Genomic DNA, 24,816 nt, shown 5'->3' with positions numbered 1-24,816 from the left:
AGCGTTACAGTGATATTTCGTTACATGTTCCATAATGTCAATAGATTTCCCCGCAACATCCATAATTATTACAAATGTCAATATAACGAAATATCTTTTATGCGATGTTTGTGATGTAATAAAAATCTGTGTTTCGATTACGTTTTTGATACGTATTACTCACTTATATGTAATAATATAGAATAAAAATATACTGTTAGTCCGATATTTGAAAATATACATGCGTTCGTTGTCACTGTTAAACTGTTGTAATAACAATGGAATAATAAAATAATTTACTCAAATGTACATAATAATACATATACATATTCATAAAAACAATATTAAACGCAATAACTTTTTTGTACGCGAAAAAAAACCAATAGGTCCGTCCGGACTAGAACCTAAGACTCCTTTCTACATAATACGTCTACTTTACAGCGAACGGACGGAAGAGAATCTGACGTATTTTCTGACGTACCGAACACTCATGATCTGTTAACATTGCGTACTTTAGACTCAACAACACTGTAGAAGTTAGACTAGTTGAGCTCGAATGAATTTAACGTATTTCACAAATTTACCGTTCTCATAACGTAGAGGGCAGTAGAAAATCCCTGACTTTTTACACTATCGGTATTTCAGAACATGAGACACGAAGTCCCATAAGATGATAGGTCTATCCTATACCTAGTCGGTGTTTTCATATAATCTCCACCCGCAGATACATACATACATAGTAACAATACGATTTATTGTAGCGTCGATTCTTATAACTAGATTGATTTCCCTCAAATATGCAACCTGTTGTATCTTTCTGTCACGCCTAGAATGAATTGCATACATTCAGGAGATATTTTAGTTTGCACATCTGTCCGCTAGATGGTTATAACGAAATTTACGTCATACTCGTCTTACTAAATACATAATGATGTCATATTTATACAAGTTTTCCCCTTTACTTGGAAGGAAATACCTTTCAATTCGTGTTGTTTATTTTATTAGTTTCGTGAACATCTTTGCTTTACTGATGAATCGAATAATACAGCAGACATTGACTAACTCTCAATACATACTATGTTATGAACTTCGTGAGCATTGGAGAAAGTATGTTTCTATGTACAGATTGAGTAACTGTTAAGAATACCTACCTATGTACATACATATGTAATTGCTTCATTCACAGGAAACATTCTTCAATTTTTGACTGTCAGTACAAAAATAGTCGTATAAATTATACATATTCATATGACATTTTTGTCAGTAAAATACGAAGAACACTTGAAAACATCTTTCGTATAGTTTCAGGTTATTGAATGTTTTCCTTAAAGAAAGGTCAAATTTGACGACGTATACATATATAGTTGCATTAAATTATTTATTTCAAAATTGACGGGCATATTTATAAAATTCGTTTAAAATTAAAAAATGTCTTTTCAAATCCAAGTTTGTTTGCTTGTTATACCTACCATAACTATTTCTGCGCAGCCATATATGTATGTCCGATTTAAGTACCATTATTAATTTACGAAAGACATATATACGTGGATCAATACAAATAGTGACGCTTAATAAAATTTCATGCTCAAAATGATTCGTATATACAGATATATCTATAAAAAATATATATTTTCAATTTGGTGTATTGGAATTTAAATCGTATTATATAATGCATTAATCATCTGGGTAAAAGAAGTATTTACGTATTATTTCGTACGATAAAGTTTCTTTTTATGATAATGTGAATGGGTAGATGACGAAAACACGGAAAACTGCCTTCAAAAGTATAGGTGCGATTCAGTATAACGGTAGAAATCTTCCGCTCAGGAGGAACGGAAAAGTAGCCCAAGAGTGACTGGGGATAAGAAGTTCTCGACGTGTCCGTTTGACTCAGTTCTTCTCTCGCGAGCGTGGCTTTAACATAAAAACTTACCAGTCCTACGGATTGCTTTAAGTTCAAGTTTTTTGAAATCGCGCGAAAATCAGTCTTAAAAAATGTTGTTTATCGGGTCAGTTTGCGCTATAATTGCGAGCGTTCTCGCCTATCGCAAGCCTAAAGAAAGTTGGCCCCTCATTGTCATTCACATGATCTGTGAAATGAAGTTCGGTTTACTAGCTGCCAAGGAAATCCTCAATGATTGGATCAACGCAAAATATAATAAAAACAGTAAGTCAATACCACCCTTAACGCGTTATTGTGGTTTCATTGACTGTTTGAATTTTTAAAATTGTATCGCGCGCAATATTTACAACATCTCCTTCAATCGTAATTAAAAATATAAACTCTGACTTTGTACTAAAAGTGATACCGTATATTCTACGTTTTATTCTATATTCATAATATTAAAGAAATTTTATATTAAAAATGTCTAACATATGTCTTTTCGAAATTTATAAATAATAATATTCAAACAGAACAAAATTAGTAACTGTTTGAATGACTGTTAAGTATTAAAAATTATTCATTCACTACATTTCATTCAAATCACTTGACCAATTTGTATGTACATACATATTAAGACCTCATTTTCATAACTAAATCAAACTGGAGGAGACTACAAATTTGAGACAAAGTGCATAGTTGAAATGTAAATATTTTTTTTGTTGTATGTAAAGTGAATTTTTTTTAGATTGTCCACCTCAGACAGGTAGAGTTGCCATTATAACAGGAGGATCCAGAGGAATTGGTGCTGATGTGGTTAAAATGCTTTTGGAACTTGATATGGAAGTAATAATTGGTATGTTACATATATTCTATTAATAACAATTCATTCGTTTACAAATATTTTGTTAAAAATTAGTAGTATAATACATACATAAAATACATATTGTAGCTTGCAGAACACCTAGTGCCGGTGAGAAAGCCATTCTCCAAATTAGAGAATCAGGTGTTAAAAGTGGGCAAGCAAAAGTATATCAACTTGACAATTCTTCTTTGGAATCTGTAAAACAATTTGCTGCAGAGATAAAAAAAAATTACACAAAAATACATGTTCTGATCAATAATGGTAAGATTCATCTGTATTTTAAAAGTTATTGTTTCTCTATATTCATGTGTTATAGGTATGTACTATTTTCCTATTTGTAGCTGGTATTATGTTTGGTTCTTACAAGGAGACTGGAGATGGTTTTGAAGAACAGTGGGCAGTAAATTATTTATCACATTTTTTATTAACTATCCTTCTGTTACCATTATTGAAAGCTGGTAGTCTCTCACAACAATCCAGTAGAATTGTTAATGTTAGCTCTTGTGCTCACCTCATGGGTAAAATAAACTTCAAAGACATTAATAACAAGTATGGTATCATTTTTATAAGTAATTATAACATTACTGAAATTGTCTAATTTAGTATAATTTATATTCCTTATGAAAAATTCATTTTTTAGACAGAGATTTGTTACGGGATACGCATACGCTCAAAGTAAATTAGCACAAGAAGTATTCACAAAAAAATTACAAAGTCTGTTAATAGAAAAAGGGTATAACATAAATGTATATTCTGTGCATCCAGGCATCGTGTTTACAGACCTTTTTGTACATTCTTTTGTGTGGAAATGCAAAACATTAGCACAACATCTTTTCAAGGTAAATGGAAATAGAGATATAAATATTATGCAAGTTTAAAGATTATAGACATAATAAATATTTTTTTAGACCCCACAACAAGGAGCTGTTTCCATTGCATATGCAGCTGTGAACCAAGCAGTTGAACATTCTGGTGGTACATACATTAGTAACTGTCTCCCTAGTCCAGTTAACCCAGATGCTGTAGATGTGTCTGTACAAAGCAAATTGATTGATTTATCTCTTGAACAAGTACAGCTAAAAAATATATTTGAATATATGTAGTAACAGTACAATAAATTATCAACTACTGTTAAGATTGAACATTGTATTTCATTATTATTTATTACGAAATAAAAACGATTAATTTGTATGTAAATACAGATCAGTTCCACTGAAGGAAAACAATTTCATACACAAACATACATGTGGTATTATATTGTAATTTATTTATTTATACAAACTATGTGATAATCAAATTTATAAACATTTACAATAAATTATATAATACAAAAGATGTTGAAAGATCTGCCAATTGAAAACGTGTATAACACTTCCTGAATGTTTCATTTTTAATAATACATTCAAATCTATGCAATGTACATATCAAATATAAAATAAATACATGAATCATATTACTCCATCTTTTAAACCATCAACTAATACGTAGTTTTAATAGCATGTGTAACTTACATGAATATGTAGCGGCTACATAAATATGTAACAGTTACATAGACATCTTGAAAAATAGATCAACAGTTTTTTTTGACAGTGTTAAAAAGTCCTGCATTTATTATTATAGTTGTCCTCCTGACTTCATATTGATATGTTCTTACCAGTATAGTTTAATTACCACTAGCCTCGCGAGCACACTCGGCTTCCGCTAGGGAAAAAAGTGGCGTAGAAGCAAAGTCTCCTACCACTTAGTAAATTTATTTCAAGTACTAAAATAAATGTTAAACCAAATGTTAATTTGGCATAAATTTCAGTAACTTCCAAAACTAAATGGTAGGAGGCCCTTCACCTATCTCATATTTTCCCCTAGCGGAAGCAGAGTTTGCAGGTCGGTGTACAATGCAAGTATTAATTTGTTTTTAATGTTGTTTAAAATTTACAACACACATTATTAACAATAAACATTATTGCGCAATGACAGCAATTTCAAGTTTTGCTTTCTTCTGTTGGAATAATTTAAGTGCATAAGAATCACAATGCTCTTTAATATATTATGTCATTATACATATATTTAAATAAGACAGATACACTATCATTTTAATTATTAACAGAAACCATACTATCAATTTTCACATGTATAATCCTAGTTTAATATTACTACAATTACACTGTTTCAACTACAGATAAATGTAATATTACTTATAATCATAAACGATACTTTTGATAAGAGTATCATCCACGCATAAATCTATTTTACAAATTTTATATTTGTTATACACACAACTAATAATTATAAAGTCGTTAAGAAAATGTGTACAAAAAACACAGTGTGCCCAGTATTATCTGATAAGAATGCATACATATTATGAATCTATGTATAATTTGTTACATTTACAATGTAATCGGTACATGGACTAGAGCAATGTGCTAATAAATCTGTAATATTTATAAACTATAAATAATAATAAAATATTTTTAAATAATAATATTAAATAATACACAAATGAAACAAGCAATAATTATTTTCTGCTTCAAAATTATAGATAAAATCTTAAACAAATACAACAGAACTTTGGTTTTATAAATGCTGCAATCAGAAATCATTTGCACCCTATCATAACTAGCAGTAATAATTGACCCAAAAAATGATTAGCGTTAGTGTTTGTTGTAAAAAACTTATAGAATTGATTGCTTCCAATATTAAGCATCAGTAGATCTTTACAGTAGTATAATAAACACTTATCTGTATATTGCACGTTTGAAAAAATTCTGAACATTGTTAGGCTTACAAGTTTTTAGTAAAAATCTTACATTTGCTGCAATGACGTTACATTTGGTCACTGCGTATGAAATATTTCTTTGTACTTTCCAACACAACATAAAATATCATTAAAAAAATATGGTGTAATTCTATTCATGGAAACGTTGTTAAATGCCCAAACACAGACCCCAACTTATTTATTATCCATATAATGCAATTATATAAAATTATAAGAAAAAAATTCCTTTAATCAATCTTTATGAAAACATACTATTTTATGAACAAATATTCGTCAACATACTTAAACTTCATTTCAATTGCAAGTATTACATACTTTTTACAACAAAACTGTCAATATAATCTATACGATATAACACTAGATGCTAACATACAATATCAAGGATGCGCTTGTATGAGAATTCTCTTTTCTTTAAAATCTAAAAGATTGATTAATATCATATTCAACCTCTGTTTTCTATAAAAACTGTAAGATAGTGTCCTAAGTACATATTTAGCAACTGAAAATTTGTGTTTGTCGAATGACTTAATGTTACATATAAAATCTACTTAAGAAAGTCGACTACAACCACAGTTACTTGTATCACCAATTGATGTTGTTTTTCCATTTAGTGATGTTGTATTTGTTTCATATCTGGGTAACTCCTTACTGCGTGCTTGCTAAAATATTATATCAATTTACATATCATTAGGCCCTAACATATATGTTTTTAATAAACAATATATCAGTTAATTACCTCCATGAGTTCAGCTGCTATTTCCATAAACAATCGTTCCACATTCTCTGCTTCTTTGGCAGAAGTTTCCAAAAAGTACATTCCATGTCTTTGTGCAAAATCTTCTCCTACATGTGTCGGTATCTCCCTATCCTCTCGATCAATTTTATTACCTATCAATTAATTGTACATAAATAATTCAGAATAACAATAATAATAATAATACATCAGTTTGAGAACATACATAACTTACCTACTAATATCCTAAGAACTTTATTACTGGCATATTCTTCAATTTCTCTCAACCAATCTGGTAAACAATCAAATGTAGGCTGACAAGAAATGTCGTACACTAAAATCAAAGCATGAGCTGATCTATAATAACTTTGAGTTATTGAACGAAACCTTTCTTGTCCAGCAGTGTCCCAGATTTGAAGCTAAAAGAAAGTCTGTGTTGCTTATATGTAGCATAAAATGAATCTAAAAAAGTTCGTGCCACTACATTGGATGAATCATAATGTATTACATCATATGCATACCTTAACTTTCTCATTTTCTACTTCTACAGTCTTAATCATAAAATCAACACCTATTGTTGCACCTTGACCAGGGGGATATAATCCCTACAAAAGCAATCATTTATTAATAACTGATAAGTTATAAAAGATGAACATGTAAACTCTGGTAAATTTAACAATCAGAATATTGTAAAAACAGATGGCATTCTTTATACAAGAGATCATGCATAACACAATAAAGGTTATTTCTCATGAACATACTGCTGATTTTATGAAATAAATAAGATTTACTAATATCTTTTAGTTCCTTTATACATCAGGAAATCACTGACGAAATAAAGAAATATTTTTATATTTCCCGCTTTTGTTAATTACAATACAGAAATTTGAATTTGCATAAATATCTTTAGCCTACTCATCTTTATTGCGTTGTCAATGATAAATAATGCGAAATTAATCGACGATGTACGTAGGTACCTGGGTAAATCTGCGCACGAGGCAACTCTTGCCGACGCCCGCATTTCCCACGAGAACAACTTTAAAGAGAAATTTATAATCCTCCATCACATTCGTGCCGCGTTACGGTCAGGAATCCTGCAGAAAACTAACGATGCATTTGGTAAGCACAACACAGGTGTGCAATCTTCTGTGGTCGTTCACTGTTGACGGCGATTCGAAAACTCGTGTGATATGCCTCAAACAAACTGCACTTCCCTTTTCGAACACACCATTAACGTATTCATTCACGGCATTATTCCTCGTTCGTGATTTTTCTGCGGTTCACTGATCACACGGCACTCCATTTTCACGAGGTAAAAAAGAACGCGCACTCAACGAAGATCGCGACTCGCTCGCCAGACACTCTGCCATTCTGTCAAAATGACGTTTTCTCCTGTCCCCGCCGTAGGGTCATGACATCGTCTCAATTTGGAAATCATAAGAACCCCATGAGATCACACATGAATAAACCAATTTAAGTATTACGTCATTATCATTTCTCCTTCCTCTCGAGTAAATTCTGCATCTTGCAATAATATACGTAAATACATCTTACGAACACTATTCGAATACTCCTTCACGCGTTAAGATCCAATGATTTTTCCATGGATTCAGATGGTAATTGCGTTTTTCTAGTTACAATTTATAATTTATAGTATGTTACGATGTGAACGTTGGTGATCATGTCGCAGCAGTTGCAGGTTCAATTTAAATTAGAAAATGTTATTATAATATGGTTCCATTTCGCTCATTGCTTTTTTACTATCTTCAAGTGTAAATTTCTTATTGTCTATGCAATTCTTTTGCAACTTGATATTTAGACCACACAAAGATTGCAAAAATATTAAAATTATTATTATAAATAAGAAAGTCTAATATATACAGAATTACAGAATATAATGTCAAAAAATGATAAAACCTTTATTAAACACTTAATCACGCTTAATAATTAACGTGGTACATAGCATTTTCTTTGTAGAGCCAAAACATCGAACAGTTTGAACGAACGAGTTCCCGCGGTAACGTTGACTACCAATCGAGCGCGTAGCCAACGTTACCGCGGGAACTCGACCGGCAGACTCACGTTCTGATAGGTTGGGGTTTTTCGTTAATATCTCGTTAACAAAACCTGGGATAACATTTTTGTTAAGGAAAAACTTGTTCCAAATCGCCTCACGAGTGTCCCAGTTTAAGGATCTGCAACATTTTTGTTACACCCTGCAGATTATATTACCTGATTGAAAGTTCGCAACATTGAGAACATGCCCGAATCTTTCATTTTGTTCACTATCGACACTCGCGGAATAACTATGAAACTTAGCTACCGCTAAGCAAACTGGTTGTGCCAGACGTTGTAAGAACGTTCAGGATTGGTCGTTTCCTGAAATTCAACCGACAGAGTCACACATTTAACCAATTGTAACGCGTTTTATACAGTTGTAATCCCGTTAGAAGGTACAAAGGAATGGTAGCCATTTTACGTGGATATCCCGTTCGGTTGTAAGCAGTAGAGTCCGCGTGATTATCGCGAAAAGTCAAAATAATCGTGGTTCGGGACATTCCTGTATTTTCGAAATGCGTTAAGAAAGGTAAATGTTAATCGGTGTCGCTTATCGTGTTCCCGATAACGCTCGCTGGCTGCACGTGAACCCCGTAACACCGAATGTCGTCTGAGTTCCCTCAACGGGCGTTGAGAAAATCCAGATGCGTGCTAACTATTCGTGTAAAGTTCGGTATTTGTGCTGAATTTCTAGAACGTGTGTGAACGTTCCGGGAACACTGTGACGAGAAGTAGTTATAGAGAGCATAGAATGCCCCGGCGAACGAAAAAAATCAATATGCGTCTAAAGTCTATCAACCTTTCGTAAAAAGGTTCAAGATAATATTACATAAATAGAAACAGTTAATGTGCTAATTTCTTCTTATTGACTTGGGACCTGCGAGGTCAACGATCTCGTTTGTTCGTGTCGGTAGAAGCGAAATCTCGAGAAATCGTGAACGTGTCTAATCGTTTCTGTCCTACATATTCTGGTTCGGTAAAAGTGGAGTAGCCTAACCATCGTAGAAAATCACGAAATAGCATTGCGCAGAGTATTTTCTGGTTTCTGCGGTAAATCCTTCTAGTTGCTTGCTAGAATTCCTTAATTTCACCATGTTGTCATGTACATGCAATATGAGCAATGTTTATTGAACTATTCATTGCATCATAGCATCTGACAATTCCTAATTACTGTTCAGTTTTATAGACCATGTGTGTGTTTATGAATGTTCAAATACTTCAACAGTTTCTCATCTGTGGATAGTAGAATTTACAATTAATTCGGTTTTAAATTACATTTAATATTTTCACATTGACCGTATCTGAGAAACAATCATTGTAGTTTCATCATGATATAGATCAATAAATTTTTATAGCTCAGTTCAATGTTATTTTAATAAACCATCAATAAGTTATGAGTGTTCCTTTTATTTCCTTCCTGTAATGTATTTGTTTATATAATATCTATTTTCTCTGTGTCACAGTGTAATTACTACTGTCAATTTGACGAAGATTTGTTGCACTTGTCAACTGGCAACACCATGACATCGACAAAGTCTAAGGAGATAGCTGATGAGTATATCTCATCATTGTCTGATTTGACCATCAATAGCAAGCCATTGATCAATATGCTTACTATGCTGGCAGAGGACAACATTGAACATGCACCTGCAATTGTTCAAGCGGTCGAGAATCATCTGCAAAAGGTTGTTCATTCATTGTATTTACCTCCAAATGTATTTCTTTATATATTATAAGATCAATTATTCTTAAATCTTTGCAAAGTATAATTTATAGGAGCATACAATATTTATTCAATGTATCTTCATTATAAATATTTATTACCATTACATTTTTGCTACCAGAAGTAAGAAAGATGTTTTATATCCTTTTTTCTTTAATTATGGTAAAAAATATTGTAGTCGTATAACTCTGTATTACAAATCATTTTATTTACAGGAAATATAAATACGTTTGCCTAAAATAATTGTATATGATTGTATAAAATGAAATAGGTTTCTCTGTATTTTGCTCCGAATAGTACTTAAAACATAAACATATAAAGGAACTATTAGACTAATTTGATTTTTATGATACTAAGTAAAAAGTTATTTTATAATAATTGTCTTCATTTATGCACAGTGTATGTTTCTTCTCTTTTAACTTCAATTGATTATGGTATGAAATGATTGCCTGAATTTATTAATATTTCGAATTACAAATACAAATAAAATATATTTTGTTTCAATAGGTGAGAAGTGACATCAAATTACCTGTTCTGTATTTGATTGATTCAATTGTGAAGAATGTAAATGGGGCATATTTAAATCTCTTCACACAAAACATTGTAAATACTTTCTGTGGAGTGTTTGAAAAGGTATGTTCTTTTTTCATATACATTGTAGAAACATTGCATTATCTTGTATGGATGATATTTGCTTTGAATAAGAAGTATGTTGTAACCATAGAAGTATTTTATCCTCTGCAATGCTATAAGATAATTGCTTAGTCAATATCAGATCATTGAACTATCATCTTCTTTGGACGTTGTATTGGACACTTTTCATTGTCATACAATTCTATAGAAGGTTCAGGAATAGTAATTTTTGCATAAACAAACAGGTGGATGAGAACACAAGAGCTAGTATGTGGAAGTTAAGGCAAACGTGGAACGATGTATTCCCAGCAAAGAAGCTATTTTCTTTGGATGTCCGGGTGCAAAGTATTGATCCTGCCTGGCCAATCACTGCCTCTCCTACTAGTGTTTCTTCAGGATCTATTCACGTCAATCCCCGATTTTTCTCAATGGTGAGAACAATCATTTTATTAATTTTATTAATACTTCCTCTGGTCGCACTCTTACAATTGTATCTTGGGATTATTTCCAGCCACAACAGTCGACAACGACAATTGCGGCACAACCAATAGTAACGCCCGTTAAACTGCCTCCGGGTGATCCTGTGACACCAACAGAAGCAGCGATGCGGGAGCAATTACTAAAGAAACAGCGGGAATTATTAGAATTACAAAAGAAAAAAATTGAATTAGAATTACTTCAGGCTAAGGCGAACTTAGAGCAACAGCAACGGCAATTAGACAAGCAAGCTGGAAACTTGAAAGTGGAATTAGTAAGTAGAGATAATTTAAATATGAATTAAATCAAATTATAGGAAATGTGAGAGATCTTTGCATTCTGTATTAAATTTATAGCCTGCAGTTACGACACACGTTACATCAAGCGTGGACACAGCAGTACAAGGAAAATCTGTTGCACCTACAGTGCCAACTCAAGTACCAAAACCAGTAACAAAACAGGTAACTGTTTAAATTACACATCTTGAAACGCTGTAATGATTTTTGCAATTATGTACATATCCGTCTAAATATGTTATGTTCGTTTTAAAGTTTCCAGCAGCGACTGCTTCGCTTCTAAAAAATGCGGGATCGAACAATGGTCCGCGAATCGCGCCGGCTAGTAGTATAGCAGTGGCATCGGCTAAGCCTGTGTCTCGTGATCCAAGATTGAAGACGACACCAGCTCAAGATGTAGCAGTTTCAAGCGTGGATCCTCGGCAGCGAATAAGTACACCAACACAAAAGGATACGCGGGGTGATGGCCAAACGCAGCTAGCGGCAAATACAAACACTGTACTTTCAGATCAATTAAAACAGCAGTTACTTTCGAAACAGGCTGTGACTAGCACTATCAACAAGTCTCCGACAAATCTTGCCGGCTCCGATACTGCGACGATAAACGCTAGTAATAACAATAATGCTAATACGAACCTCAACAATAATAATAATAACAATAAAAATTTCAGTGGTAACGCAAATAAAGATGCTGTATCGCATCGAACAAGTCAAAAGAAAGACCCTCGATTGTCTAGTAATAGTAGTGGTAACCTAAACAGTAATAGCTCCAAAGGTTCTCAAAGTCTATCTATGGGTAGTAATAGTTCTATAACGTTATCAGCGAGCAACAGAGGAAGTGGTAGTAACGATTCGAAGTCGAAGGATACGAAGAGCTCGAACTCACGAGGTTCTTCGTCGTCGACGATCGACAAATCTTCCACTTCCTCGAAATCCTCGCATAGGAAGATAGTTAACAAGTCGCGATCTAAGCAACCTCAAACATCTCCGAGTAAGATACCGAAAATCGACAGAGACGTGAGTCCTGTTAGGTCAAAATCTCGTGAAAAAGACAGTGGAGACAGTTCACCATCCTCGCGTACCTCTCCCCAATCCTTTCAAACCTCGAAAAATCGAAAGAAGAATACGAAATCGAGAAAGCGCAGTCCAAGCCCTCCATATAGAATTCCCAGGCGTAACGATACAAAGTCCAATTCAAGTCTAAGCAGTTCCGGCGGTGTCACTGAGGAGGAGCAATCTGGTTCGCTGATAGTCTCTCCTCCTCATCCGCCCGCGTTCAAAGAAATTCGTCCAAACGCTAGACAGAGAAATTACGTAAGGCGAAACAAGGACGGCAGTCTTAGCCCCGAGCGATCTCCAGCGAATGCTGGAAACGCTCAGAGTACCGTGGAACCCACTTTGGAGTCATCCAGCAAAGACGAAGACTTGAGAGCAACGCTACCTCTTCCAGGTGCAACTGCTTCTGTACCAGAAAAGAGTGAGTCAATAACTTACATTCTTTTTACATGCGTATTTGATAAGCCTCTTACAGATAGAATATATTGACTATTTTACATTAATCGATGGTGAGTTAACTTATACAATATGTAATGATACCCTGGGTCTTCCTAGCTTGCTCTTATTAATACCGCACTTTACTCTAAATATTTCTGTACAAGGATTTCAGCCCTAATATCTATTCCAAGATTGTAAAGGGATGAAATGTAAACATGTTTTATTTATAAGTAACATGTACACTTTGTTCTTGTCTCGAGCAAAGCACATGTTTATTATTTTTGAAGATATAAGCTAGCATGCAAAGAGGATACAAAGATCCTATATGCTGGTAAAATTGAAAGCTGCGTATGAGACTATTGATAAAGATTAAACCATGATAATTCATATTATTTTGAAATCTTTTTCAGAAGAAGACTTAGATTTACGTGTATTGCCACCGCCAGTTAATACCAACAAACGGCAAAGTTCGGAACACATCGAATCAGCTATAACTAAGAAAACGAAAACCGAGAAATTTGATGCGTATGTGTTTCCATTTCCTTTACCTCTGTCCAATGGTGCATATATTTAACGCAAACATTGTTAACATACAATCAATTTCTTTTAATTTTACAGATTATTTGGAAATGAAGATGTTGATCTGCGAACGCTAACTCATCCTAAAGCTGGACGGCCGCCGACACCTCCTCCGCCTGTAATTTCAGGTGAAGATGGCAAAGACGGTTGGGCAAAGTTAAAAACACCGTCGAAGAATGATAGAGAGAAACAAGCAAATAATACCGATGATAAAAGGGATAGTAGAGACCGCAACAGAGACAGATTGGGTAGGCTCAGACTTTATAATAAGCTTCCTGACGATCCGAAAGAAAGGAGAAGGACACTATCAACTGATGATCAAGATAACAGACCAGGCAGAAGAGGACGAGAGAATGATAAGCCTGAACGAAATGAAGATAGAAATATCGAAATAATAATGAAACAGGCCGCCGAACAATTGAATCAAGGTTCCATTACTAAAACCCAATACAATACTTTGATTCAAGAGGTTCTACACATGAGTGAAGACCGGAAGTTAAGAGCCGCACAACGAAAAGAAAAGGAAGTAGGCTCGATTGTTTGGGAAAAAGGTGTAAACTTGGATATAACTGGTTCAGGTGATCGTACATCGACCTTCAGTCCTTCGAGCGATAAAGAAGTCATGAGGAGTAAAGATCATCCAATTTCAAGAAATCCAAATGGTCCAAGGTGGCAAAACCAGCCATGGCAACAACCAGGACCATGGGCTCATCCGCCAGGACCACCGTACGGTCCCCAAGGACATTTTAACTCGGATTTCAGACCTGTTGGTCCGTGGCAGAATCCAAGACATTTTGGGCCAATGCGTCCAGATTATCAATATCACGGTGGTTTTAACCATAATCTTGGTCCGAATCCCCGTTTGGGACCTGGAATGATGGGACCTATGGGACCCAACGGGCCTCTCATGTCGAGTCTTCTATCTAACGGTCCAATCGCACCAATCGGCTTGCCTAATCCGCCCATATCATTATCAGGGATAAGTGGACCTGGAATGATGATGAATAATGGACCAATATCGAATCTTATGTCGAATCCAAATATACCTCCCTTATCCACGAGGAATGTATCGCCGAATTCATCCTCGAAATATGATCTTGAAGACGGCGATCAGAATTATTCGAATAGTATGACGAAGAACTCGAATCCTCATAGCCGTGAATTATCACCGCCAGATTCGAAATTGTTAGATGAAATTGCGAGAGACACTATGAAGTCTATAAACATTGATAATATACCACGTGAAATTCGATACTATGGACAAACCGGAGTAGTTTTCATGAACTGGGACGATCCAAGGGAAATCGGTTTCCAAGACGGTATAAGACGGATTTTAATCGATGACAAAGATACTATAACTTGCGCATTTAATGATCAATACAAAGAATTTATGTACGAAGGTGAAGTTCATAGGTACGTGTCCAAATGTGTTCAGTTGATCTTACCCACTAATGTATACCTGTATTGGATGTATAGAATTAAATTATTTTTTTATGTTTTCAGAATTAAATTAGGCGCGCCTACTAGAGAATTGTATGTTGATGATCGATGGTATGAATGTTATTTCGGTGGTATGCCAGTAACGATAGATCTTGGGGGCAAGAAAGTCAGTGTTAAGCTTGAAGGACCTCCGCCCCAAGTCAAAATTGGTACTGTTAAGAGAACAGACTTAGTTGTCGCGAAAATTAACCTTATCATTAATGCCAGAAACATGGTTCCCGTCTTTTTGGACGCGAAGCCACAAATGTATGTTATCATTATATACTTAGTTGATAAACTTCAAATAAAACTATGTGAATCGATTTTTGAGTGAACTTATATATAACTAATATATTTTTACAGATTCGAAATTGAAGGAAAACCACATACGCTTGAGTTTATAGATTCGTTGCAAACAGTACTTTTAAATGGACGTCCATTCAAAGTCGAGTTTGGAGGATTGCCTAAACCAATAATTGTTAGGGATAAGAAACACTTTATAAGATTTTCGGTATTGCCAAGAGGAGTTCGGCCAGGCTACGTTAAAATTGCTGGTATGAGAGGCGAGGAACCAATTGAATCGCCACCTACCCCGCCTCTCTTGACGCAAAAACCAAAAGTGGATACAACTACTGCACCAGCACAGTTCTCATCTGTTGAACCGGAATCAACCTCGCAGGATGCATCTGATCTTCGATCTACTCCTAAACCGGGTAAATATTGTATTCGCAGAGCAATACTTTGTGTTACTTTCAGTGTGATATTTAAGCGTAGCTTCGACGTGCTTTCCTATGTAACATTTCATTAGTCTTGTAGCGAAAATTCTTTACGTTTCAGATTTACAATTGGATATGTTGTCGTCAGTGTTACCATCTGCAATGGCGCCAGCATCTGGTTTATCGTATCAAGCAGAGCCAGCAGAAAATCCACCTCCAGCAGCTCCAGCATTATCGTTACCATTGAACATGAACGAGTTGTTCCAGAGACTCGTCGAGACTGGGATTGTGCCGAATTTGACGGAACAAAAGAAACCAGAGGAAGAAGAAAAAAAGGAACCGGAAATAATCCCTGTTTCATTTGATAAGCCAGAGACGTTAAAAGTGTAAGTACATTTGAGTGTTTTTTATACTTATGTTGGAATGTCGCAATCAAGGTATAATATATCTCTGTTTGGAATAATTCCGTTCAGTTTTCACTGAAAACTGAAGAAATAGGAATCTCACATAGCTATAGGCAAGATTTGATTACAAACAAATAATGTGTACTTTTTTGTAGTAAACAACCGGCTATCGCGACAGCATTGTACAGTGGTATGCAGTGTAGTTCCTGTGGTGCTAGATTTGCGCCCGAATTGGCAACTCGGTACAGCCATCATTTGGATTGGCATTTCAGACAGAATAGGCGGGAAAGAGATTCCGCGAGAAAGGCACATTCGCGGCCCTGGTATTATGATGTTAGCGATTGGATACAATTCGAGGAAATCGAAGATTTGGAAGACCGAGGTATGTACAAGTTTGAAAGTAGTTTTTACGCTTCAGGGAATTGTATGCGTTCAAGAAAAGTATCTAATGAACTTTTTTTTTTCTTCTTTTTTAATTCAGCACAAAGTTGGTTTGAGACGGAAAAGCAAACTGCAGATACAGAAGGTATCGCTGCAGAAGATTCTCCGCAAGAAGCGTTGCAACCTAGCGTTCCTACTGGATCCAACGAGGATTCTAGATGTCAAGTGTGCCATGATGCATTTGAACAATTTTACAACGAAGAGAAGGAGGAATGGCATTTAAGACCGGCAATTAATTTCGAAGGAAAGAATTACCATCCTCTGTGTCTAGACGATTACAAGGTTGGTACTCCCTTCTTATTAACTGTTAGGATTTACGTTAAATATTTTCTGTCACAACTCGATCGATTACATATCGGTACAAGTTTATTAATGAATTTTCTATTTTTTGCATTCTTACAAAACAAAAAATAGGAAAAGAGTCTTGTGGTACGTGTTTCTCAATAATAATTAATGTTCACATATTGCACTTGCAGAAAGTTTTTTCACATATAGATATAGTGGAAGTAATTAGTCACTGAGAAAAGTTAACGTAACAGTTACAATATACTTTTCAGTTTGTTTCTTCTCCTTTCATAGAATTTTTTTTCATAGAAATATACATGTACCTCTTTAGTTATTTTTTTATCATGTGTTGATTTTTCGTAGTCTGTAGATGAGTAGAAACAACGAGAACGATGATGAAAGTGTTTACATGCATACGATGAGTTCAAAAGATATTGTAATATTTTCACATCTTATTCAGTATATGTTGTACTTATAACACAAGCAGCTGTAAAATATGAATTAAAATACCAATGGGATGTCCCATAAAATATGAGACTTCGCTGCAGTGATAAATGTCACATGTAAAAATAGAAAACTGTGTTCCTACAAAAAATATGTCCAACATGATCTTTCAAAGTAATATTAGCTCTGTATTATAATAACCATCTTAATGCAATAGACAATTCATCCATTTGACTTTCTACAAAGAGTGCTTAAAGATAATGAGAAAATCCTATTGATCAACGATAAAATGTTAATGGGAATACATTTGAAGGGCAATTTCGCCATTTTCAATATCCATCAGATGTTGAATAGACTAGCATAAAAGATTGACAATAACTTGAAAACGGTCTAATAGAGCATATGCGTTTACATCAATTCATTTCATTGTTTTGAATGCTAAATCTATCTTTGAAGTGAAACCCATACTATATTAGTACATATTAGAAAGTTAAGGTAACTTTTTGTTTGCGTGATATTTTGTTGCACGTTTATAGAGTTACTAGTCATATGCACTATGATACTAATACTGTGTATCAAAACCAAAAACTAATGCTGTTGTGCTTTTTCACGTCATTAGAGAGCTTTGGAAAAATCTGCGTTAGCCCTCGAAGAAACGATTGAAGAGATGGAGGAGGATAAGAAGGAGGGTTCCGATGAAACGTTTACAGAAGAAAATAAGACCAACGAATTAAGTATGGAAACGTTAAATTCCGAAATGGAAACAACTGAAGCGTCCGACGAAATAATGGAGGATAACGCTCAGAAAGAATCTGTTGCAACCGACCAGAAACAAGAAGACGAAGCTATGGTTGTAGATAGTGCGGATACTGAGCAGAATGATATAGTAGAAGTTCAAGAATCGCAACAAAAGAATGAGGAATCTATTGATATTGAAACTGCGGAGAATGAGGTCGCATCTGCTGCCATTGAAGCGGATGTATGCGACACAGAAATTGTAGATAAATCTTTTGAAAATATTAAAATTAAAGAAGAACCAATTGACGAACCCGAAGAGCAATTGGAAGAAGGGCAATTTGATTTTACGAACGTAGAAGTAAAAGAAGAACCTGTTGATCCGGAACCAGGTACGTTTTGTAATTTTACTGATATAATTATAATTTATGAAATTATAATTATTATAATGGTCAAAAGAAAGTTTAGAAGATGTAAATAGTATAGGGAAATTGTAGTGTGCCAGTTTATACGTATACAAAAGATACCAGAAACTTTCTTTTGCCCACCACTTCGAATATGTCTTTTCATATATTAATTTCTCAACATTTGTAAAATAATATCACAATTAGACCCCGAAGAGAGCATAATTGCTGAACCCGCATCGGTCGATACAACGTATGCTGCTGTGAAAAGTTCTATAGATGGAAACGTAGAATTGGATTCTACACCTGCAGCGATTCCAGCGGCGCCGTCACGAATTAAGATTAACATTACGAAACCGTTGTGCATCAACAAAGAACCGGAAGAATCGAAAGAGAAAGAAAAACCTGTAGCCGAGACACCTGTTGAAGAAGTAAAAGAACCTTTGGTGCCGGCTTCTATCAAACCTGCTTTGCAAGGTAGAAAATTGTCCAATTTACCACCTGTGGAAAGAGGGCAAGAGTTGTCAGGACTCTGCTCGATCATGTAAATAGTACCTGTAATATACATATTTGAGATGCGTCTGCGTGCGAGAGCTTGCGTGTGATTTTGAATGTACTTTGTGTTTAGCGCTACTTAAAATTTAAGTATCGATATCGTTGTACATCACGTTATTGTGCAACTTATACGACCTGATGATGTGTGATACACAGACAGATTATTTTGTGTCTTTCCTTTTCTTTTTTTTACCGTATAATTAACTTTTCTGTATTTTACATATATTTTTCTTTTTGCATTTCGTAAGCCTATATTTACCTCAGTAGTTCTATCTGTCGACTGCCGGTCACGGTGAAAAAAAATTGCATCCTGTCCCTACTATTTTTAAGCATCATGTCGTATAAGTTATAATGTTTGTATGTATTGTACTGCGAGAGTGTATATGAGTATGCGTGTATTTAGCTCTTCTGTGTTTTTAAGTTTTAATTAAGTCGGAAAGAGAATGAGAACTGTACATATTTAATGTAATCGAGACGATTTAATTAGAGCGAAATGTACGATGGTTAATAGTAGCATTCCCGAACACGAGAAGTGCAACCGCATTTCGTGACAGAAGAATGTCAGAGGTGCGCCATTGATATGCACAAGAGACTATGAATTTCATACCGTTTGTACTTTGTAAAAACATTCGAATGGTACTCGATATAATTGTTTTCTAGAGGTGTCGTCCCTATTATCGTTTCACAAGACACGAAAAAGAGGTCCTGCAAGAAGTAACGAAAGAGAGAGATAGAGAGAGAGAGAGAGAGAAAGAAAGATATTACCCAATTCAGTTAGATGTACAAATTGTGTGATATATAAAATTGTTGATTATGATTGTACATAAAAATATCAACATTAACGTAATCGCAACGATATTGGGTAAGGAAGAAAAACAGTTACTACTAGAGAAGGATTATTTTGTTGTATAAAAAGAAAATCTTGTTGATTATTCGGGGTCTGACTTCTTTTGGTTGCTTATTTATAATCCTAAATTTACCTTTCTAAAAATGTCCCTTACAATGATCATTGCTGAAAAGAAAAAAATTTTAGAAGTTACAATTTTTAACTATGCAAAATATTTGAGCAAATAAAAAGGTATTCATAAGAAAAGTTACTCTTTAGTTGAGATTTATCTCGATATTCAATAAAACTGATTTAAAAAAAGAAGAGTATGTATTAAAGTTACTGTTTAATCCTTGTCCTTCGTATAGTGAAGCTTTGTAACACTGATGTTATGAATACACTTAAATAAACAGAATAAATGTGTGCTTTCTTTACATACCATAGTGAATAATTAATATTGCCTTCAATCTTAAAGACAAACATAATGTAACAGAAAATATTTATCCATAAAATTGTTTCATAGAAATGTACTTCACTTTTTCCCTGCAGTCGCTTTTATTCGGTACTTATATAATAGCTATTACGTTTGGGAAGAATCAAGTACACAATTCGAAAATCTTTATTCATAAATTGCAATTGTGAGGCCATCTAGGGAACGGCAGTGTATCCTTAATATTCGATATGCCCAAAATAGATTGTAAAAACCTTTCAAACCCCATTCCAAAACCACCTGTTGGAACATTGCCATATTTACGAAGTTCTAAGTACCAAGATAGATTTGTTCTTAAAGGTAATTTCGACTTTAATTTCTTGTAATCGTCTTCGCGCATACTCCCTCCTACTAATTCCCCTACTTCAGGTACTAAAAGATCCATTGCAGCAACCTTCAAAGAAAAGTATAATACTCAATGCTTACCTACTATAAGCATTGTACTTCTTAGTTCAAAGTTCCTCACCTTTGAATCATCATCTTTACAGGCTTTCATATAAAAAGGTTTAATTTCTTTGGGCCAATTTGTGACAAATATAGGAATACTATTGTTTTGCTCTACTAAAAATAACTCTTCCTTTTTGGAAAATGCAGTTCCATACGTAGCAGGCTTTTCTAATGTCTGGACATTATTTTCTAATATTTTAAATGCATCATCATACGTCATGCGTGTAAATTTTTTATTCAACCATTGTGGTTCATGACAACCAAATGAATGCATGTCAGGAGCACCTTTTTCAACTACATCTTTAGTAACAGATTTGATTAGTAATTCAACTTCATCCATTATGTCATCAATACTATCGATAAATGCTACTTCAGCTTCTACCATGTAAAATTCTGATAAATGCAATCTTGACTTAGAATTCTCAGCTCTGAATGTTGGTCCAAATGTATATACCCTTGTAAGAGCTCTGAAAAAATTTAACAGTTCATGTACGTATTTTCAAAACCACATCTTCTATGACCTAATTATCAATCATACAATTTTCTAGTTTCATCACCTTGCAACAGCTTCTAAATGTAATTGTCCAGAAACTGTTAAAAAAGCCTTACTATTAAAATAATATTCTTCCTCCGAAACACCTTCCTTTTTCATAGTTTGCAATATCTCTGCAGAACATGGTTTGACTGAAAACAATTCTCCAGCACCTTCACAATCATTTGAAGTTAAGACTGGAGTATGCACATTAATGAACTCCCTATTTCTGAAGTAATTCCCAATGGATGCAGATGTTAGATCTCGTAATCTCAATAAACTAGAGAAGGTTCTAGTTCTTGGCCTTAAGTGCAAATACTGCCTAATGTATTCCTCAGAATACTGTTTTCTTGGAGCAAAAGGGTATCCATCCATAACGTCGCATGTACCAATTACCGTAATATCGTTCGCGTGCAATTCAATACTACCATTTGGAGCCAAAGTTAACTCCCCTTCCGCCATGATGCTACTGCCATAACTTAATGTATCCAGTTTGTTAGATTTCGGTATGACGACTTGTAACCCTTTTGACGTTGATCCGTCAGAAATATCAACGAAAATGTTGTTTTTCATTTTCCTGACTGCCCAAACCCAACCCTAAATGAAGAAACGGTTTGGTAACCAATGTCACGAATAAAGTAAATTTACGAGTGATAGACCTACATATAGGATGTATCATCTGTGTTCATTATAACGATTCTATCGCATTAAATAAATGTATAAACGACATACGGAGTGAACTATTATCATAGTATCAAAAAGTAATGGATCACGGCTAACCTGTACTTTCATACGTTTTCCAAGTGCTTCTTTGCAATTAGTATCGCATATTTGCGACATACTGTGAACATTGCACTTAGGGACTTTGAGATTTAGAAGCAGTAACTTTTCAATGTATTTAGAAAACATTGTGAATAAGATTTTGTTCGAGATATTACGGAAGTTACACGACTAATTACACATAGCAAGTACAAAATGGAGTCTCCGTACGAAGACCTCGTGTAGACAGAGTTTGACATCTACCACCCTACCGTACATTGATTGTTAAAATGTAATACGGCTGGCTAACAACTCGGTTTGTTCTGTATTAAATTTTCAAAGTGTGCAACATTTTCGCATTTAAACAATTGGTCTATGGTACTATAGACATATACATATAATAAACTACGCGGTCTTATGATAGGGCTGAAGTTGAGACCGTAGGATAGATGTAGTGCTGGAGTAGCTCTCTCTTGCTCACACATCGCAGTGGGTGGTGAGAAAGCGACTCAAAGCGACTGGTGGACGATAGGGGAAGGAATGCTGTATGCATGTAATACCACCGACTAGGTATAGAATAGACCTATCATCCAATGCTCTTTTTTGTCCCACGTTCGGAGGTAACCCTCTTACCATTTCAGTGCCAATACCCGACGTTACTGATAAAGCATGAAATCTGAGTATTATTAGCACAAATGGAGCATTATATATTCCATTCATAATACGTGTATCCAATATGATTTGGTGGGAATAAAAATATCCGATGCTTCGGTTTAAAAGATGAATATTGTAATACTGATGAAATATGATAACTTATTCTAAATTTCATCGTTAATGAACATTTTAGTAATGTTACGTTTCCCACGTTCCCTTTTTATTCGTTTTTATATTTCTTTTATCCGATAAAGTGATATAAGAATCTTAATACGCATAATCAATTACCTTCTGGTAATTGGTGAGGAAGTAATTAAACAATGAACTTCGACCCAACTAAAGCTTAGCTAGTCAAGCTTTCTTCATGAAAAATAGTTTTGATGTATTATTTAACTGGTAATATCTATTGTATTATATTTCATAAACTTTGGCATCATGGTCAAATTGACAGGATATATTTATCATAGATGGCGTTAGAGAACCATTGGAGGATTGAAAACTTCGAGAAGACGAGAGTAAAATTAATACTTTCGATCTATTAGGAAGTGGAATATCACATTTTCGGGGATAGTGTGTGTCTCTTTGTTTCCCTTTCATGATAGTCATTCCCTCCTGAATTAATCTCGGGTGCATATAAGAAAATATATTGAAATATAATTCGGCGGTAAATATTCTATTTCGTTCAAATAGAAAGTTGAGCAAGCAGGAAAGCGACCAATCCTCACGTTCTTCACCAACCGACGCACCAATCACAGGCCTTATACATAACCGAATCAACCAATGACAGCCAGTCAGCCAGCCTAACGGTCATTCGTCTCAGGGAAGCTGGACTGATTAGACGTGTAGTGATCTCGCTCGTGGCGAAGTAAGTATTATTACTTTTCACTTTAAATTATTTATGCTATTAGTATCTACATTACCACTCTATCGTTACATTTGTTTAGTATCTATTCAATTCAATGCAAATAATCGTAAATTAACTCGGTATTGCTGGATAAAGTGAACTGGTTTCACGATTTCTGTTCTCTCCCGGTACCAATTAGTATTTACGCAGTTTTTGTTTAATTTGCAATCTTTAGCGATACTCTTTGAGTCAATAATTGTTTCGTTGTGACTCAGTCATTGTTAATTTAGTATAATTACTTGGTATTAACGTTTATTTTCTGTTCCAGAATTCCGGCTAGAAAGAACGCGCCAACGATGCCAATCCCATTAGACGCAATTTGGTGGGAAATTGGTGAATTCTGGTGATGTATTACAACAAAATAGTTAATATTCCAGTAGATATTTTTATTTTAGTACACTTTTACTGTTTTGACCGTAAACTTGATCGCGATTTTCTGATTAACTGTGCTGAAAGCAAACAAGAATTTTTTCGAGAAATATTTCGCGTTCAAACGCAATTGAAGCATTCAATATGGCTTCTTGTTTGACCATTAGGAAATTTAAACGGGAATGTTCCAGAAGTTTCAATTCGAAATACTCATAGTTTACTGGATCTCGGTCGCGAAATTGTTTAAATTTTAATAATTTTTCGAGGTTATCATTACGATGTCATCGTATTTGTATTTATATACGGTTTCGGGTGTAAGTTTAATTGTACATATAGAAGCTGCGTAGTTTACGATGCTCATCGAAGCTAAAGTAAATAACGAAGCTTTAATCCTTGCAACGATTTTCTCAATATTTATAAAATTCGGTACGCGATGTAGACAGAAATAACGAACATTCTTAAACTCTAACGACGAATGTCTTCAATATAACATATTAATATCAAATATATATCAGTAATGAATATAATATATTGAAACAATGGAGAATTATTTTGGAATATTGTTTAACTATGGTACCTTTGCGTAGTTAAATTCATATTTTAATATTTATCGTCGAATGACAGTATTTTCATGATAAAAACACTTGGTAAAATATAAAAATAAAAGGGCTAAGCCGGTGCACGTGCGCCGTATTGTATTTCTTTCCCCCCTTTTTTTTCCACAGTATTTGGTGGCCGCGTGCAAGGCGGTCGAGTCGAGTCAGTGTTTGTTTACATCGAAGTTTTTTCTGTTTATGCGGAGCGAACTGGCGCCGATTAGGATCTCACCGGAGATGTATTATGGTCTTCGCGGAACTAGAGTCAGTGTTTGTTGCGTACA

General features: G+C 34.6%; 4 protein-coding genes across 4 annotated transcripts; 2 read left to right on the top strand and 2 right to left on the bottom strand.

Moving 5' to 3' along the window:
* Nucleotides 1-1,861: 1,861 nt before the first annotated feature.
* Nucleotides 1,862-3,858, top strand: LOC107188391 (retinol dehydrogenase 12-like). Its single transcript, XM_015576677.1, has 6 exons — nucleotides 1,862-2,146; nucleotides 2,610-2,717; nucleotides 2,814-2,987; nucleotides 3,068-3,275; nucleotides 3,367-3,565; nucleotides 3,635-3,858. Exons 1-6 carry the CDS (start codon nucleotides 1,975-1,977, stop codon nucleotides 3,827-3,829), a joined length of 1,056 nt encoding a protein of 351 aa, XP_015432163.1. The 5' UTR covers nucleotides 1,862-1,974; the 3' UTR covers nucleotides 3,830-3,858.
* Nucleotides 3,859-5,892: 2,034 nt separating this feature from the next.
* Nucleotides 5,893-7,391, bottom strand: LOC107188343 (ras-related protein Rab-30). Its single transcript, XM_015576622.1, has 5 exons — nucleotides 7,210-7,391; nucleotides 6,754-6,837; nucleotides 6,468-6,651; nucleotides 6,236-6,387; nucleotides 5,893-6,158 (listed from the first exon to the last, which is right to left on the bottom strand). Exons 1-5 carry the CDS (start codon nucleotides 7,294-7,296, stop codon nucleotides 6,048-6,050), a joined length of 618 nt encoding a protein of 205 aa, XP_015432108.1. The 5' UTR covers nucleotides 7,297-7,391; the 3' UTR covers nucleotides 5,893-6,047.
* Nucleotides 7,392-8,706: 1,315 nt separating this feature from the next.
* On the top strand, nucleotides 8,707-18,989 carry LOC107187866. Its single transcript, XM_015576056.1, has 16 exons — nucleotides 8,707-8,819; nucleotides 9,754-9,975; nucleotides 10,521-10,646; nucleotides 10,892-11,077; nucleotides 11,158-11,397; nucleotides 11,480-11,584; nucleotides 11,675-12,896; nucleotides 13,324-13,438; nucleotides 13,532-14,905; nucleotides 14,996-15,238; nucleotides 15,335-15,684; nucleotides 15,809-16,073; nucleotides 16,247-16,473; nucleotides 16,573-16,814; nucleotides 17,881-18,388; nucleotides 18,608-18,989. The coding sequence occupies exons 2-16, from the start codon at nucleotides 9,811-9,813 to the stop codon at nucleotides 18,946-18,948; spliced, it is 5,709 nt and encodes a 1,902-aa protein (XP_015431542.1). The 5' UTR covers nucleotides 8,707-8,819; nucleotides 9,754-9,810; the 3' UTR covers nucleotides 18,949-18,989.
* A 1,155-nt stretch (nucleotides 18,990-20,144) lies between these two features.
* Nucleotides 20,145-22,159, bottom strand: LOC107187808 (probable asparagine--tRNA ligase, mitochondrial). Its single transcript, XM_015575985.1, has 4 exons — nucleotides 22,031-22,159; nucleotides 21,276-21,847; nucleotides 20,738-21,185; nucleotides 20,145-20,665 (listed from the first exon to the last, which is right to left on the bottom strand). Exons 1-4 carry the CDS (start codon nucleotides 22,157-22,159, stop codon nucleotides 20,405-20,407), a joined length of 1,410 nt encoding a protein of 469 aa, XP_015431471.1. The 3' UTR covers nucleotides 20,145-20,404.
* Nucleotides 22,160-24,816: the final 2,657 nt, after the last annotated feature.

Source organism: Dufourea novaeangliae, unplaced genomic scaffold (assembly GCF_001272555.1).
Source record: "Dufourea novaeangliae isolate 0120121106 unplaced genomic scaffold, ASM127255v1 scaffold16, whole genome shotgun sequence".
Lineage (NCBI taxonomy): Eukaryota > Metazoa > Arthropoda > Insecta > Hymenoptera > Halictidae > Dufourea > Dufourea novaeangliae.
Note: the sequence above shows the minus strand (reverse complement) of the source record. Positions and strands in the feature narration are given on the sequence as shown.

Bases quoted from the DNA above. Each gene is read 5' to 3' on its own strand.
- LOC107188343 (XM_015576622.1), bottom strand. From the start codon at position 7,296: ATGGAGGATTATAAATTTCTCTTTAAAGTTGTTCTCGTGGGAAATGCG. The intron at 6,838-7,209 runs GTACCTACGTAC...TTGCTTTTGTAG, and splicing joins TCGTGCGCAGATTTACCCAG to GGATTATATCCCCCTGGTCA. The intron at 6,388-6,467 runs GTAAGTTATGTA...ATTAATTGATAG, and splicing joins AGTTCTTAGGATATTAGTAG to GTAATAAAATTGATCGAGAG.
- LOC107187808 (XM_015575985.1), bottom strand. From the start codon at position 22,159: ATGTTTTCTAAATACATTGAAAAGTTACTGCTTCTAAATCTCAAAGTC. The intron at 21,848-22,030 runs GTTAGCCGTGAT...TTCTTCATTTAG, and splicing joins GAAAACGTATGAAAGTACAG to GGTTGGGTTTGGGCAGTCAG. The intron at 20,666-20,737 runs GTGAGGAACTTT...TTTTCTTTGAAG, and splicing joins GTAAAGATGATGATTCAAAG to GTTGCTGCAATGGATCTTTT.
- LOC107188391 (XM_015576677.1), top strand. From the start codon at position 1,975: ATGTTGTTTATCGGGTCAGTTTGCGCTATAATTGCGAGCGTTCTCGCC. The intron at 2,147-2,609 runs GTAAGTCAATAC...AATTTTTTTTAG, and splicing joins CGCAAAATATAATAAAAACA to ATTGTCCACCTCAGACAGGT. The intron at 2,988-3,067 runs GTAAGATTCATC...TCCTATTTGTAG, and splicing joins ACATGTTCTGATCAATAATG to CTGGTATTATGTTTGGTTCT.
- LOC107187866 (XM_015576056.1), top strand. From the start codon at position 9,811: ATGACATCGACAAAGTCTAAGGAGATAGCTGATGAGTATATCTCATCA. The intron at 15,239-15,334 runs GTATGTTATCAT...ATATTTTTACAG, and splicing joins TTGGACGCGAAGCCACAAAT to ATTCGAAATTGAAGGAAAAC. The intron at 16,474-16,572 runs GTATGTACAAGT...TTTTTAATTCAG, and splicing joins CGAAGATTTGGAAGACCGAG to CACAAAGTTGGTTTGAGACG.